This window comes from Periophthalmus magnuspinnatus, chromosome 17 (genome assembly GCF_009829125.3).
Source record: "Periophthalmus magnuspinnatus isolate fPerMag1 chromosome 17, fPerMag1.2.pri, whole genome shotgun sequence".
Lineage (NCBI taxonomy): Eukaryota > Metazoa > Chordata > Actinopteri > Gobiiformes > Gobiidae > Periophthalmus > Periophthalmus magnuspinnatus.
In genome coordinates, this window is record NC_047142.1 from 26,809,436 (window position 1) to 26,826,909 (window position 17,474).

Sequence of the window (17,474 nt, forward strand, 5' to 3'; positions counted from 1 at the left end):
TACATACCATACTTTGTTGGCAATGACAGAGGTCAAATGTTTTCTGTTAGTCTCCACGAGGTTTTCACACTGTTGCTGGTAGTTTGGGCCATTCCTCCTGCAGATTTCCTCTAGAGCAGTGATGTTTTTGGGGCTGTCACTGGGCAACATGGACTTTCAACTCCCTCCAAAGATTTTCTATGGGGTTAAGATCTGGATACTGGATAGGCCACTCCAGAACCTGGAAATACTTCTTACGAAGCCACTCCTTCATTGTCCGGGTGGTGTGTTTGGGATCATTGTCATACTGAAAGACCCAGCCATGTTTCATCTTCAATGACCTTGCTGATGGAAGTAAGTTTTCAAAATGTCACAATACATGGCCCCATTCATTCTTTCCTTTACACAGTCAATCTGGTCCCTTTGCAGAAAAACAGCCCAAAGCATGATGTTTCCACCCCCATGCTTCACAGTAGATATGGTGCTCTTTGGATGCAATTCAGCATTCTTTCTCCTCCAAACACGACAAGTTGAGTTTTTACCAAAAAGTTCTATTTTGGTTCCATCTGACCATATGACATTCTCAGTCCTCTTCTGGATCATCCAAATGCTCTCTAGCAAACTTCAGACGGGCCTGGACATGTCCTGGCTTAAGCAGGGGACACGTCTGGCACTGCAGGATTTGAGTCCCTGGCGGTGTAGTGCAGCTCTCTGCAGATCATTCATTAGGTCCCCCCGTGTGGTTCTGGAATTTTTGCTCACCGTTCTTGTGATCATTTTGACTCCATGGGGAGATCTTCTGTGGAGCCCCAGATCGAGGGAGATGATCATTGGTCTTGTATGTCTTCCATTTTCAAATAATTGCTCCCACAGTTGATTTCTTCACACCAAGCTGCACCTATTGCAGATTGAGTCTTCGGGGCCTGGTGCAGGTCTACAGTTTTGTTTGTGGTTTCTTTGACAGCTCTTTGGTCTTGGTCATAGTGGAGTTTGGAGTCTGACTGTTTGAGGTTGTGGACAGGTGTCTTTTATACTGATAACCAGTTCAAACAGGTGCCATTAATACAGGGAACGAGTGGAGGACAGAGGAGCCTCTTAAAGAAGAAGTTACACATCTGTGAGAGACACAAATCTTGCTTGTTTGTAGGTGACCAAATACTGATTTTACCAAGGAATTTACCAATTAATTCATTAAACATCCTACAATGTGATTTCCTGGATTCTTTCCCCCCATTCTGTCTCTCAGAGTTGAAGTGAACCTATGATGAAAATTACAGGCCTCTGTCATCTTTTTAAGTGGGACAACTTCCACAATTGGTGGCTGACTAAAGATTTTTTTTTGCCCCACTGTGTGTAGTAAGAAAAAAAGTGAAATAATTACAAAATATTTTTTGACAAAGCAAAAGCTGGATACTTTAGAACTTGAATATAAAAAATATATTCAGTAGAATTTTTTTACAGACTTTTTTTCATTACTACATAATTCCATATATGTTACGTCATATATTTGATGCCTTCTGTGAGTAAATAACATATAGAAAGTAGTAAAAACAAAAACAAAAAAACATTGAATGAGAGGGTGTGTCCAAACTTCTGACTGGTAGTGTATGTTTGTGGCATTTGCATAATTAACCATAACAAAAATATGAGGTCTTACAAGTCTTTTTGCCATGGGCGTCTTGTCTTCTCCGGGGAGATGCTGCTCCAACGCCAGGACCACGCAGTTGGCGGTGATGGTGGCCAGAATCATGTACTCAAACGGAGTGGAAGCACCGAGTTAAGGAACGATCAGAGACAGCAAATATGGAACAGGTTTAAACTGTAAACCAAAACAGTAACAGAAATCACAACTTTTTAAAGTGGGGCTAAACCACAGACTGTGTAAAGAAGTGGAGTAAGTGAGTGTGATGTCACCCACAGCATTCGGCTCCAGTCAAATGAAGCTCATCGAGGCTAGAGCAGTTACAGCGGCCAATGTGGAGCAGAGTTTCATATTAGGAATTCTGACCGCGAGTATCATAGCAACCAACAAGCCAATTCGGAGCGAGCCTGCTGAAGGTAACACCCCTACACTGCTCGTTTAGCAAGGAGCAAGCACTTAGCAACACTGTCAATCAAATCTGTTGCTAGCAGGATCGACCTTGGGGAAAGAAGGCGCCTGACTTGTCTGTTATTCATGTTCTTATCTCGAGTTACAGAGACAATAGCGAAATAAAAAGTGAACTGGAGCCAGAGCAGCAGGTTAGCGACGTCAATTTATATATGCAGTCAACGGACTAAACACCTAAACTAAAACAACCTCATTTGAAATACAGCTGGGCACTACCTGGAGGACTAAAGAGGAAAGTGAGAGAAGAAGGGTGGGGTCTGGAGGTATGAGGAACACTGCGACACACTTCAAACTCCGCCCCTGCAGCCAGTTGTTTGTGATCTGAAACACCTGCTGTAATGAGGGCAGTGCTTTGTGATTTCACCAACTACCTGAAATCGCAGAGGCCAATAAAGGCAGTACACACATTGTTTTTGAACAGATTTACCTAGATAGTACTAAAGCTGACACAAAATGCCTAGAAACAGTAGATAGCGCTCTGTAATCAATTCAAGGCTCAAATGTTTTTACATCAAGGAACCACTCACACATTCATACACCAGTGTGTTGAGAGCAGGATTTGAACCGCCAACCTTCGGCTCAGTGGACCAATACTCTACCAACCGAGCCACTGTCGCCCTGAAACTGTGAAATGGACTGAGCTTTGTTTGATGTTTATAGCTCATGACAGTTGGATTGCTCTCTGTTGGAAACGATCTATTAGAAAAATGGTCGTATCCATGGCAACCCGCTTTTAAAAGTGCTTTTCATGAAGAGAAAAAAAAGGAGAGAGTTCAGTGGGAGACAGAGTGCTGCAAACTTACCTTCACCTGACATAACAACTATACACTGAGATGCCAACGAATGCAAAACATGACAAAGTAAACAGGGTGGAGCCGTTTAGCACATTTGGATCATTATGAACAAAACGTATTATTGCTACATTTCTTTTACGACCCAAATTACTGTGGATGTGGTTTTGTTAGTGTAATGGAGCATCTCTACAAGGAGGAAAGTCCTGGTATGTTTGTATGTAAACACATCCAGCAGACTGCAGTTTGAACACATCCAAATCTAACCAACTATACTCACCTCATAAACACTGGCATAATTACTATTACTAAAAAACATGTCATTTTGTCATTAAAATATATTTTGTGGAGATGCAGTCAACTACATTACTGGTTAGCTAAAGATGTTATGATGCTATGATGCTATCCCGATCGATTATGAAAAGGGGTTGTGGCAAAGGTTCTCTATGTATCTGAGCCAGACGACACTCACAAGACTCCAGCGGCACAAGAGTTCATGCAAAAACGGGTTCAAAATAGGACTCGGAAACTGTGTATTTATATGTAAAAAGGAAGTTTAAACTCCCATATCTCCAGCTCTCTCGCCCCATATGTTGTGCTGTCTGTTGTTGTCTCATAGAAATCCTTTAAATAAACTAAAATACTACAAGTAATACACATTTTGATTGACTAAAATACTAAGGACCAACAGCTCCAGTATTTTTGAATGTCTTTAAGTCTCTGCTGATCTCCGATGACAGCCCAGACCAGAGACTGAAAACACCATTTATTCCCTTTAAACACAAATGGTGTAAAGTAAAAAATGATCCAAATGTGTTTTGTAACTACAGAACAGCTGTGTAAAAATAAAAGTTTAATATTATGAGACGTTTTGAGCCAACATCAGCCAGTAAATAGTCTCATTACACCAGTTTATAAACCAAAATGACATATCGACTGAACTGATATCTTTGAAGATTATTATCTGTCAATACTTTTGAGAACGAGAGAAAAGGGTAACTTCAAAATGAATATTCTGAGTGTGTATTTTAAGTACATGTATTTAGTTACTTCAATAGACTGTATATATAAATGGGCATAGCTAACCTGCTAGCCGCCGCGTTCCAAATAATAAGTGATCATGGGCGCGCTTCCGGCTCCATCGATTCTGGCTTCAATTCACTTCACATCAAAAAACTGCTAGCATTAGCAACAGATTTCATTGACAGTACTGCTAAGTGCCTGCTCCCTGCTAAACCAGCTCTGCGAGTGGGAAGTGACGTTACCTCCAACAGCCTCGTTCTGGATTGGCTCGTTGGTTGCTATGATACGCGTGGTCGGAATTCCAAATATGTAACGCTGCTCCAAATTGGCCCCTATAACTGCTAGCCTCAATGAGCTTCATTTGACTGGAACTGAACGCTATGGGTGACGTCGCTCTCACTTAGTCCACTTGTTTACACAGTCTGTGGTCCACACACTGCCTGTACCACTGTCTATTATAAGCTCTGTAGTTTCTTTTTCACCAGATTACGTACATGCTCTGTCTGTCTGTCTGTCTGTATGTGTGTTTCGTCTAGTGGGAGCTCACACACATGTCCCAAAACTCTAATCCCAGACGCTTGGTGCTGCTGTCCCTGGCCGCCCTTATTACCCATGATGCTGTGAGTGAAATGAGGTCAGTGAGTCACAGAGGAGCGGAGATGAGGGCCCCTGGGAGCCCCTCTGATACATCCACACACTCCATTCTGAGGTTGTTCAAGGCTTCAGAATACCTTAAATGGATAACGCTTAATCAACATCGTGACTGCGTTTACCTGTGTTTTAGCCCACACAATATGTTCATTTGGACACACAACCGGTGAGAAAAATGAAATTCAATCTTATCTATTGTTAGGTTACACATGACATCACAACATTCTATAGGCCAAACACATTTAAATCTTTTATATTAGGCAAATTTGACTGTTGTGAGCTTGTTTTAATGCTGTTTCCTCCTCAAAAACAGACCTGGAGTTGTGTTTTGTTTCATTCACACATGTTTGAGTAACACTTTACTATTAGTCTGTCTACATCTCCAAAGCTCAAAATGCTCTGTTCCACCTTGTGATGTCATGAAGTGGTAGTTTCCAAGTTAACACCTATCTTTTATTTTTTTGTTCAGTAGAGATTGACAATTCCAGGACTGAAATGATCCAAATGATTCTAGTGAAGGCATGTGGAGTTTAAAAACACAGTGGAGCACTTCCTGTATTACCACATGATGACATCACAAGGTGGAACAGAGTATTTTCAGTTTGAGAGAAGAACTTGGCCTAAATATGCAGGGTTTGTGCCTTAAACATGTGTGAATAAAACAAAATACAACTCCAGGTCTGTTTGGGATGAGAAAACTACATTAGAACAGACATCAAAGAATAGAGCATTATGGGCCCTTTAAAACTGATAAGGGGCAGGCCAAAGCAATATGGCTAAAATGCATATTTGTGTTAATACAGTGAGTTCTAATGTCCAGTGACTATAGAAATGATCAGGTTCAACATTTGTGAATTTACCTTTTGGATATTCCAAAGGAAAGTAAAACTCAATTTTGAAATGTTGTATTTTGTGTTCTATTCCCATGTGTGTTATATGTGTGTAATCCCTCAGTGTCCAGTAGGTTCATAGTGGTCCATGGGTGTGTACTAGCCTATGTGTCTTATACTTGAGAAAGATACAGAGAAACATCATTATAAACATATTCAGGAAAGCAAAAGACAAAGTTTAAATTTATCAACTGGACAAATCGTTGTAAGAGGGAAGACATTTCGCTCTTATCTGAAAACCCCTAATTCCTCAGAGCTGTTTTAAACCAGTTAAGGTTGTGCAGAGCCATAGCCCAAAATATATCATAATTTTATCATAATTCAAATAAAGTAACTTCGTATTCTCTTCAAGAGGTAAATGGTAAACGGTCACATTTTTATATCACACTTTTCCAACTTCAAGACACTCAAAATGCTTTACATCAAGGAACCACTCTCCTAGGCAGACACTGGAGGGTTAAGTGTCTTGCCCAAGGACACAATGACAGCATTCAACTGTGGAAGCTGGAAGTGCACAGCCAACTTGTGGGTCAGTGGATCTGACTGCTCTACCAATGATGTTCTTTTTTTTTTATGTCGAGAGAAGGATTTGAACTGCCAACCTTCTGATCAATGGATAAACGCTCTACCAACTGAGCCACTGTATTAAGAGCAGAGCGACATTAAACTGAAGCATTCAAAGACATTATAACAATCATATCATAACTCAACTGTACAGTGTTACATCGCCCACTCATTACTTTGGCATTCAAAACAAAACATCTGCAAATGAGAAGCATCTGAGCTCATTGTCTGGAGTTTTAAAATGTTATGACCACTGCCTACTTCACAGGAAAATGGGATTGCATGAGAGGATTAAAGACATAAAGGACAAAAAGTTTTAGCTGTTAATTTCCATAAACATTGCATAGGCTTCAGTCTGAAGAGGGCATCTCAGGTGGTTCAGGCGTGCACTTATATAAATCCAAGGCTGTCACATTCAAAATATACACTTTCATATCAATCTTATATTTCTTTTTCTCTCACATAAAACATCACTCAGGGCTGCAGACCGTTATGTAACTGCTGTGAAATTATTCAGTCACATCTGGGAATGTTGAGATTATGAAGTAAATCAGTAAAATCGAAATTAATCAGGTCACAATATAATAAAAGCGTCTTGCCCAAGGACACAATGACAGTATTCACCTGAGGGAGCTGGACCTGACTGCTCCACCAATGACGTTTACGTAGAGAGTGGGATTTGAATTGCCAACCTTCGAATGAATGGACACACGCTCTACCAACTGAGCCACTGTCGGCCATCGTCTGTTGTGTACGGCGTCCTGAAAAGCGCCATATAATCACATGTATTATTATTTTTATTATTATTAACTTGATGTCACATTAATCTGACTTACTACCTTCAGAAAGTTGCATTAGAATGAAAAGAACAATATGAATTTCACATCAGAACATTTTACTGTTGTTTGGTAAATAAAATAATTGTTAAATCTTTAAATCTTTCTTCTCACCAAAACCGGAACACTAAAAATTGATACTGTGACATGCTGATTTACGCCTTTTTATATGGCAGCCCCAAAAAACAGAACTATATCAAGAAGAAGTAACTTGGCTCTTTTCAAACTGGTATAAGTTCAACTTGCATGCGGCGTATCTTAGGAGCTACATTTCACTGTGGCATAAACAATGGGTATTATAATGATGGATTACATAACCAAATCAGGTTTCAACTGCCTCTCAGACAAGGCCGTCTGAGATGTCAAAACTAAAAAATACACTTTTAAACCCGGCACACTACAGGATTTTTCAATCTCAAATGATTTTTAAACGTACAACAAAAAGCGCAGACCACAGACATGAGGGAAATCAGATGAGATTTTAAACCTCCGAGTGCAAAGACTGCAGTGGGATATGGCAGTGAAGAGACCGCACACCACAAGCTAAAAGTTGTGTGCGCACCTGGTGTCTGCTGTTTCCTGTCTACAGTAAAACGACTCACTCTAAGACTCCAAAGTGTTCCAAAGATCAAAGTGTTGCACTTCTAGTTCAGATACAAGTCCAAACTGTTATTATTATTAGTGAAATGTGGTGCAGTAGTTCAGATAAATGCTTTTAATGCACAGACATCTGGAGATAAACGACACAAGAAGTAGCAGCAGCAGCTTCAGCCTGATCCTCACTGTGTGGATGTAAACAGACAAACGTGAGGCTCTTTTCTTGCCTTTTTACTTTTAAAGAACACTTCAAACTGGAGAACATCGCCATCTGGGGTCATTTTTTTGCAGAAGGCACTTTCTAAAGGATAATATGGATGAGAATGCTGCAGTTTAACTTTTCACTATTTCCTGAGTTTGTATCTTGCGCCTCTGTGACCGTCACGCTGACTGCCCCATAGATTGTATATATAAATGGACATAGCTAACCTTCTAGCCAATGCATTTCAAATAGGAAGTGATCATGAGCGCACTTCCGGCTCCATCGACTCCAATTCACTTTCTATTGAAAAACTGTAGTCGTCAGACTCATCGTTTTGGTCTTAAATGTTCTTATTAACCTGCTATACATGATCCTGGGTTTTTTATTTCATTATTGTGTCCATAAATCAAGATATGAACATTAATACCAAATAAGGCATCTTCTTTTCCAAAGGTTGCTACCGCTAGCGACTGACAGCATTGCTAAGCACCCGCTCCCTACTAAACCAGCGATCTGGGCTCTTTCTGTAAATTGGCTCCTATAACTGCTCTAGCCTCGATGAGCTTCATTTGACTGGAGCTGAACGCCGTGGGTGACGTTACACTCACTTTCTCCACTTTGCTGCTGTGGTGATGTTTTGTGGTTACGATATGACGGACCAGCTCAGAGTTGCACAGCAGCTTAAAAATCACGTATGAGGATCCTAAATCAGGTCATGCCTCCATGAAGGCAGGGAAAAGCAAACCGCTGTGGTGCTGGCGAGCTAAACTTCTCCACACAAACACTGTAGCTATTTCTCCACTTTTGTAGATGTTTTGAAAGTGCTTACCACCCTGTGAGCCTAGATAAGGGTCTGGCAGTGTCAGTACCCTACCATGTGTTGTTTCTCCCAGCCCACGAGCCATGGTGGTACTATAGGCCAACTCTCCCTCTCCCACATGCTAACTCCGCTGCCAGTGGCCAGTCTTGACCACTAGGCCCTACTCCCACACAACCATGGAGCTTCAGCAGTTAGGTAACACTGAAGAGACTGCACTGGTGGGGGTGTAAGACAGGAGGAGCTGTGGGTAGACTGGCAACTTACGGACTGCTGGTGGTAGTGGGCAGGGAGTTATTTATTTGAAGGAGAAAAAAAAAACAGAGAGAAAGAGAGCGTGACAATGATAAAAGTGTCTCAAAGTGGGATTTTTGAATGGGGAGAGCGTTGGGTTGTTTTGGATATGGTTTGGTTGATACGTAATCTTTTGGTGATGTGAGAATATAGCCATTAAGAGTAAGAAATCAGTTATACAGTGTTGCATTTGGGTTTTTTAATCTGATCTGATTATCCATTTCCAATTGGTAGAATAGCAATTATAAATGCAAAACATTTTGTGTTGGCTCTTACTGCAGCAGATCAACACAACAGAATTTGGTGTTCAAGATGGAGAACACTGGCAAAAACATACGCAGAGATTTAGGACATTTTAACTGAATAAATACAATAATTGCATTAAAGACCACCACACAGTACGAGACCATTTGCTGATTTGCTTTTCCCCGACTTCAGGGAGGCGTGACCCGATTTAGGATCCTCATATGCGACTTCGAATCCGCTGCGTTCCTCATGTGTGTGATGTCCAAGCAACTTTGAGCTGCTCTGCCATATTGTAAATTCTTAACCACAAAACACCACCACGGCAAAAGCGAATAAAACAAAGCGTCAGGGGCAGAGGAAGTGAACACAGAGGCACAAGATACAAACTCAGGAAACAGTAAAAATAATTTAAAAACGACTTTATGACTATACAAATAATCACCCCCAGTCCACAAGGTGGCGGTGTTCTCCAGTTTGAAGTGTTCTGTAAAAGTAAAAAGGCGAGAGAAGAACCTCATGCGTCTGTTTACATCCACAAAGCGAGGATCAGGCTGAAGCTGCTGCAGATTAGTGATAGCGACTCTACTTCCTGTGTTGTTTAACTCCAGCCTTCTGTGCATTAAAAGTATTTATCTGAACTACTGCACCACATTTCACTAATAATAATAACACCGTTTGGACTTGTGTAATGCTCTGATCTTTGGAACATTTAGAGTCTCAGAGTGAGGTGTTTTACTGTAGACAGGAAACAGGTAACACCAGCTCTTAGCTTGATTATTTATTTATTTTTCTTCATTTATTTGATTGGGACAATGCATGCTGATGTACAGACATGATACAACATGAATGTAAACACACCGGATTATAGCCAAAGGATCATTTCCAGCAGTTGTTTCAAAGGCTGGGTCAGAAAAGCTTGTGGTGTGCGGTCTCTTCACTGTCATATCACGCTGCAGTCTTTGTACTTGAAGTTTAAAATCTCATTCAGTTCTCTTTGTGTCTGTTTAATGCACACTTAAAATTTGTTTAAAACAGAAAAATCCTGTAATGTGCGGCGGGCTTTAAATCAAATAGTTTTAAAATAGTGATCAAAATGGAAAACTATACGATTTTGAATCCGCTGCACTCTGTGTGTAGTGTCCGGGTGACTCTGAGTTTTTCTGTCATGTCATAAATTCATAACCATAAAACATCACCAAGGCAACAACCAATAAAACAAAGCTTAAAACAAATTGTTTTAGAATGGTGAGCAAAAGTTTGCAGATGATGCTGTTTAGTTTCATTGTGGAAATTTGTTGGATGACAAGCTCACAAATAGTTACAATAAAAATCCACTCTCCACACACAGACTTGAACATTCAAACCTGGGTTGATCACACAGAATGTTTATATAAATGGACATAGCTAACCTGCTAGCCACCATATTCCAAATAGGAAGTGATCATGAGTGCGTTTTTGTCTCCATCGACTCTGGCTCCAATTCACTTTACATTGAATATCTGTGTACTCTCTCTCTGTAACTGCTGTCAGACTCATCATTTTAGTCTTAAATGTTCGTATTAACCTGCTCTATATGATCCTGGGGTTTGGGCGGCAAGGGGCGTTACCTTAAACAGCCTCGCTGTGGACTGGCTCTTTGGTTGCTATGATAGTTGTGGTCGGAATTCGAAATATGGAACTTGGCTCCAAATTAGCATCTATAACTGCTCTAGCCTCGATGAGCTTCATTTGACTGGAGCTGAAAGCTGTGGATGACGTCGCACTCACTTGATCAACGCACACTCTTAGGCCTATCACAGTAACGCATTCTGAAGGACGATATATTGCTGAAGAAAATATCGACGATAAACAATAATACTGAAACCAAACCATAAAGCAGAATTATCCCCTAAAAAGTATTCTAAACGTACAATATCATTAAATATTGTTGAGCTGTATAAATGAACAGAAGAATGAAACACTTAAATCATTAGTTATTTTGCAGAAAAAGTCACCAAAAGTGTCTCATTAGACAAAGAAAAAGAATGTCTTTCTTATTCTGTAAAGTACTCTGAATTACTTTGTGGGCCAATGGTTCTACAGAAATAAACTTTTCTTAGCTATAATAATTACTGACGCCCAAAAGTTAGATATAGTAATATAATAGTATTGTGACAGGCCTATCTATATGTGTTTTTAATTATATTTTTATTGACGTTTTTCAGCATAATAGTGTTATCAATATAGCTTAACAGCAAAAAAAAAAAAGTAAAATAATAAATAAAATCAATATATACATTTTAAAATATATTAAAAAACCAAATAAATAAATAAGACAACAGACAAATAATAATAAAATGGTTAAAATAAAGAAAACAAAATTCAAGGGGGGTTTCGGGCTACATACTCAATATTTGCATATTCATAAGTACTCACTACATCCCATGTCAAGTGAAAAATGTCCACTTTCCCACTAAGTCCTACACGAGCTCCAATATATATGAAACAGTTAATGAGTCAAGTTATTTACTCAATGCCCTACTGTTTAAAACTTCAGAAAACTACAAGAAAATAACTAAATGTTCCCCACAAGTACAAAAGCCGACACACTGTACTCAAGCCATCCCCCACCCTCCACAAACCCAAACTTTTGTTCGTCTTTGGAGCCCTACAGTTCCACAGCGGGCCCACACTACATCATTTTGACTCTTTTAGATGTGTGGAAGTTGATGAGAGAGGAAGCAGAGAAGAGTGCGTGCTGGATTTGAACTGACACCTACACAGGACCAGGTTCATATTCCAATGAGCACTAAGGCAGCAGAGATGTGCCTACATGCCTCCCCCACAGTGAGCCGAGCTGCTTCCAACCACCACCACATGCTAGCTCCCCGCTCTCCTGCCAGCGCCCAGGCACGGCTACAGTACAGGGCTCCAACGCAAATATGGCCGACACGCAACGAGAGGTCGAAACCCTGACAGAACTATTATGAATCAGATTTGCACATACCTTTGTAACATTAAACGTATTATTCAGACCAGACAGAATGCTATTTAACACCTTCGAATTAAGGCGGTAAGATTAATCACTATCGAAAAATATGAATTTGAATGAACGCAGTTAGCTAATCGCAAAGGATAGTTTTTTAAGTACCATAATTCTCCCAAAAAAACAACAAAATATCCATCTTATTCTGCATACAAACTGTGAACCCTGTAGTTTAGATCCGTGCAAACAGGTTTTGGAATGTCCCTGTGTGTCAGATGCCCTCCCTGTGTGTCAGATGCCCTTCATGTGTGTGTCAGATGCCCTCCCTGTGTGTCAGATGCCCTCCCTGTGTGTGTCAGATGCCCTCCCTGTGTGTCAGTTGCCCTCCCTGTGTGTGTCAGATGCCCTCCCTGTGTGTCAGATGCCCTCCCTGTGTGTCAGATGCCCTCCCTGTGTGTGTCAGATACCCTCCCTGTGTGTCAGTTGCCCTCCCTGTGTGTCAGATGCCCTCCCTGTGTGTCAGATGCCCTCCCTGTGTGTGTCAGATGCCCTCTCTGTCTGTCAGATGCCCTCCTTGTGTGTCAGATGCCCTCCCTGTGTGTCAGATGCCCTCCCTGTATGTCAGTTGCCCTCCCTGTGTGTGTCAGATGCCCTCCCTGTGCGTTTCAGATGCCCTCCCTGTGTGTCAGATGTCCGTGTGTGTCAGATGTCCATGTGTGTCAGATGCCCTCCCTGTGTGTGTCAGATGCCCTCCCTGTGTGTCAGTTGCCCTCCCTGTGTGTGGCAGATGCCCTCCCTGTCTCTCCGTGGGGTCTTTTCTGCATAAAAGCTGCTAACCCTGTAGAATGAGTTTGTCAGTTCAGATTTCTGTGTTTTTGTCAATTTTTTAGACAAGTTTTAAACGTGAACTAGATCGCAAATCGCAAAACAAAAATTCCAATTCGATATTTTCTCCAAATGGCTCAGTTTTACTTTACAAAGATACTGTGCTGTGTATGGCTTAAAAATGCTATTACTTACATTGGACTGTCAACAACGGCTGTAATCAAAGGTGTATGAGTTTTAAAACGCCACGGGCTCTTCCTGTAGGGGGCGCTGTGAAGTAAAGGCTTCACGCAGGACACGGCCTCAACAAACAGAACAAAAAATACAGGTGTGATTTTGATGTCCAAACAAAATAATAACAGACTAATAAAAGCTGAAATCACAAGCTCTGTCTGTGGTCCTGAACTGACAAAATGAAGCGAGTACTCACCTCTGAGCAGATTTCACACTTTACTTTCACGAGTGTTTTTGTGGGGAGGTGAGGGGGGCCGCTTGTAACAGATTGTGCATAGTTTCGTGTAGCTATGGAAAGTATAAGGTAGGCGACAGTTATAATGTTGACAAACTGGACTAAAAGGAAACCAACAATTTACAACTCTGGCCACTTAGGCAAAAGTTCTGTCCATTGTCCTGAGGCTTATGTAAAATAGAGAATGCAAACTGCTCCCATCCCTGCCTCATCATCATCAGAAACACAAAAGCAAAAGTTAAAGGTGTGGCTAGACTCAATTCACTCACGTTTAAACAGAAATGGCTAAATAAATGTCAAAATGATGTGGCTCACAAAGACTGAGACGTGTGTTTTTCAATGGACTCATGTAGGCGCTGTCCGTGGTCCTGATCAGGCTACACGCATTTACACACATTTACACACACAGTCAGAGTGTGCTGCATCATTACACACATCATATGAGTTTATACTGTACAAACTTTATGCAGAAGTACTTAACACCTCGGAAGGATATGGCCACTCGATGATCCGCCGGGCGTATTTCCGGATGATGTTGTCCTCGGCGAAGATGAAGAGCGACCTGTTGACGGTGAGGCAGTTCTGGCGGTGGGGCACGGGGTTGTACAGAGCCATGGTCCGGGCCCGCTGAGCCTTGGCTTGTTTCATTGAAGCGGTGAGTCCCGCAGAAGCCGCGGCTGAGTCCTGACCATCTCCACCGCGCTCCAAGTCGCCATCCCCGGAGTCCACGGTGCTAGGAGCCGACTCGTCTCCGAAACGAGCCATTCTACAAAGAAAACAACGCGAAAATGGATTTACAAAAAAAGAAAAAAGAAAAAAAAAGCGACCAAGTTCCCGCCAAAAAGTCGCTAGATCCTATTCCATTATCAGTTTACTGTGCGTAAAAGTCAGCCACAGACCCGGGGTCAGGCGTTTCCAGCGTGATCCCATACGCCGAGCACAGCCTCACGCACAACACCAACTAACTTTAACACGCCTCGCTCCACGCAACCTATTCAAAACATGAGCCAAAGCCGCGTTCAAGGGCTGTGTCACCGCCAGCAACCCGCAAAGAGCACGAGTCTTCCGCTAAAACTGCGCCCAAAAGTTTACGCATGTCCCCGAGTGGCAGCGGCGGGAAGAGGTCATTTACAAAAGGAAAGTTCCTCTGAGCAAAGCGGCACAGACGCTGCGATCTCGAGATCCGTTTATCACTTGGTGGATTCATCAGCAGCAGAAGCAGCCAGCACTCACTGTAAGCCCCCTCCCACAGTGTACAGCCCACTCCCACAGTAGTGTTCAGCCCACTCCCACAGTGTACAGCCCACTCCCACAGTAGTGTTCAGCCCACTCCCACAGTAGTGTTCAGCCCACTCCCACAGTAGTGTTCAGCCCCTTCCCACAGTGTTTGGCCCCCTCCCACAGTGTTCAGGATCCTCCCACAGTGTACAGCCCACTCCCACAGTGTTCAGCCCCCTCCCACAGTGTTCAGGATCCTCCCACAGTGTACAGCCCACTCCCACAGTGTTCAGCCCCTTCCGACAGTGTTCAGCCCTCTCCCACAGTGTTTCATGATCTGAATGAAGAGTGGAAGACAGAGCTGGAGGAGGGACCGTATATGTGCAGGTTGCCATGGTGATTACAGTTTGCTTATGGCTGTGAAAGAAAAGGCAGAGAAAACATCCCCTTCTGCTAAAAAAGGTTCAAGGTTGCGTGGGTTTAAAAGCATTATGTAAAGACGCTCGTGGGAGCAAACGCTAAAGCGCGCGAAAGCACAACTTCACATAAACAAAAAGCAACAAGTGCAGACTCGACTCTATAGGAGCCGTGAACGGGTTTTATCGATCACTGATACTGCGCCCGTGTCACCGGCTTCATCGGAAAAGTCAGACACGATGAGAAGAGTCAAAACTGGGCCATTGTGCTAATACTGGAGTAAAGTCTGGAGTAAAAATAGAGCATGAAATAGATTTTAGGGTTGCTCCCTTTTTCAGGCAGAGAGAGAGATGGAGAGGGGGGAGGGAGGGAGAGAGAGAGGGAGGAAGAGAGGGAGGGAGAGAGGGAGGGGGGAGGGAGAGAAGAAGAGAAAGAGGGAGAGAGGGAGGGAGAGAGAGGGAGGGAGAGGGAGAGAGAGGGAGATGGAGGAAGGGAGAGAGGGAGAGAAAGAGGGAGGGAGGGAGGGAGGGAGAGAAGGAGAGAGCGGCGGATGGAAGAAGGGAGAGAAGGACGGAGACAAAGTGAGAGGAAGAAGAGAGGGAGGGAGAGAAAGACAGAAGGAGCGAAAGAGAGAGGGTGGGAGGGAGGGAGAGAAAGAGAGAGGGAGGGAGAGAAAGGGAGTGAGCGAGGGAGGGAGGGAGCGAAAGAGAGAGGGAGGGATGGAGGGAGGAAGAGAAAAAGAGGGACAGAAAGAGAAAGGGAGGAGAGAAAGATAGAGGGAGGGAGAGCGAGAAAGAGAGAGGGAGTGAGTGAGCGAGGGAGGGAGCGAAAGAGAGAGGGAGGGATGGAGGGAGGGAGAGAAAAAGAGGGACAGAAAGAGAGAGGGAGGGAGAGAAAGAGAGATGGAGGGGGAGGGAGAGAGAAAGAGAGAGGGAGGGTGAAAGAAAGAGGAGGGAGTGAAAGAGAGACAGAGTGAGAGAGGGAGGGAGAGAGAGAAAGAGAGAGGGAGGGAGAGAGAGAGTTGATAGAGAAAGAGCGAGTAGGAGGAGGGAGGCAGAGAGAGCAACATAGAGAGAGGGAGGGGGAGGCAGGGTCGTCTTCACACGCACATGTGAGACCTCGTTAGGCAGTGGGCTCTCTCTCTCGCCCCATCTGCCGCTCTGTCGCTCTGCTCGCTCCCCTGCTGCTTCCTGAAGATGACCATCTCACCCCCCACACACTGAACCATCTCTGCACAGGTTTATCCACACAGTGAGTCAGGTAGTGACACACTGACCCTATTATGGCCCAGAGTTTGACTGCAGTGTAAAATGTGGGCCATTTTGAGTCCACTCTCTGACAGCGGCTGACGTGATGGTGAAGGGATGAGCGACGGCCGCACATGTGGGTTTAGACCTGTTAAAGTCTGAGTCAGTGGCTTGTTCATAAATGCCAGTGTCTAATATGACTGGACTGTTAGCATTAGCATTTAGCATCATCTGTGCTATCAGGTTCATTTCTAGGCCTGTCATGATAATACATCTTAAAGTTTGACACATCGATGAAGTAAATATAAACCATAAAAGATTATATTGAAACTAATTTACAGTATGTCACTGACACAAAAGCCCAAGACTGGATTTAAGCCACAAAAACGACTCTAAACTTACAATATTGTTATAAAAATCTCATCATAGAGCCAAAAAAATAACACACATTTCCCAGTGTTGCAAAGAAAACATGCACACACCTATTTGTTTCTACAAGTTACAAAGATGGTGGAGAAGTAAACGTCATCTGGGGCAGACTGTGGACAAGGCAAATGAAAGATGGTAAAATGGTGATATATTTTATTTTTCTACAACGCTTTTCCACCTTCAGGGCTCAAAGTGCTTTACATGAAGGAACCACACACACATTCATACACCAGTGTGCACAGACACTGGGGCGAGGTGGGTAAAGTGTCTTGCCCAAGAACACAACAACAGTATTCATCTGTAGGAGCTGGATGGACCGCTCCACCAATGATGTTTATGTCGAGAGCGGAATTTGGACCAACCTTCGGCTCTACCAACTGAGCCACTGTTGCCCCAAAAAAATGCCAATGCTTTTCTCAGTTCAAAGGTGTCACAAAATATATTTTTCTAAGTAGGTTCAGAGTAACATCTTATTGCAACTGACGAGCAAATTGTGTAAATGTAGTAACTTTATATTTGTTTGCAGACATCCCTTCAGTCATGAGCTTCTTCTCAAAGTTCACATTTCTTGGTTTTTAATCCAGTTGTCACTCAGACCATTACCAGGGCTGACCTGTAGGTGGTGCTGGTGGGAAAACCCGAGCGTAGAGAAAATGAGCGAATAGCAGATGGTCACAAGAATGAGATCGTGATTTGAATTTTATTACCACATTGCCTGACCCTGCAACTGACAGTCACGATTCCCACAGGAAGCGACACCAAATTGGTCTCATGAGAATAGGACAATTTTTAATGAATAAAACTGTCCAGCTCATTTCATCATAGACTCACGATAGTTAACTGACACACACATGGGCCCCCTGGAATCACATCTGCCAATCTGTGACTGCCTGGCCAATGCTGT

At 42.8% G+C, this 17,474-nt stretch overlaps 1 protein-coding gene across 1 annotated transcript in view; it reads right to left on the reverse strand.

The window, feature by feature from the left end:
* Nucleotides 1-14,025, reverse strand: part of LOC117384681 (voltage-dependent R-type calcium channel subunit alpha-1E-like) — a 76,306-nt gene extending 62,281 nt beyond the window's left edge. Inside the window, exons 1-2 of the mRNA XM_055228719.1 lie at nt 13,756-14,025; nt 1,637-1,742 (exon numbers count right to left, since the gene is read on the reverse strand). Of these exons, the coding sequence (XP_055084694.1) occupies nt 1,637-1,742; nt 13,756-14,024 (375 nt within the window). The 5' untranslated portion in view covers nt 14,025. The remainder of the gene's footprint in view (nt 1-1,636; nt 1,743-13,755) is intronic.
* Between the last annotated feature and the right edge of the window lie 3,449 nt (nt 14,026-17,474).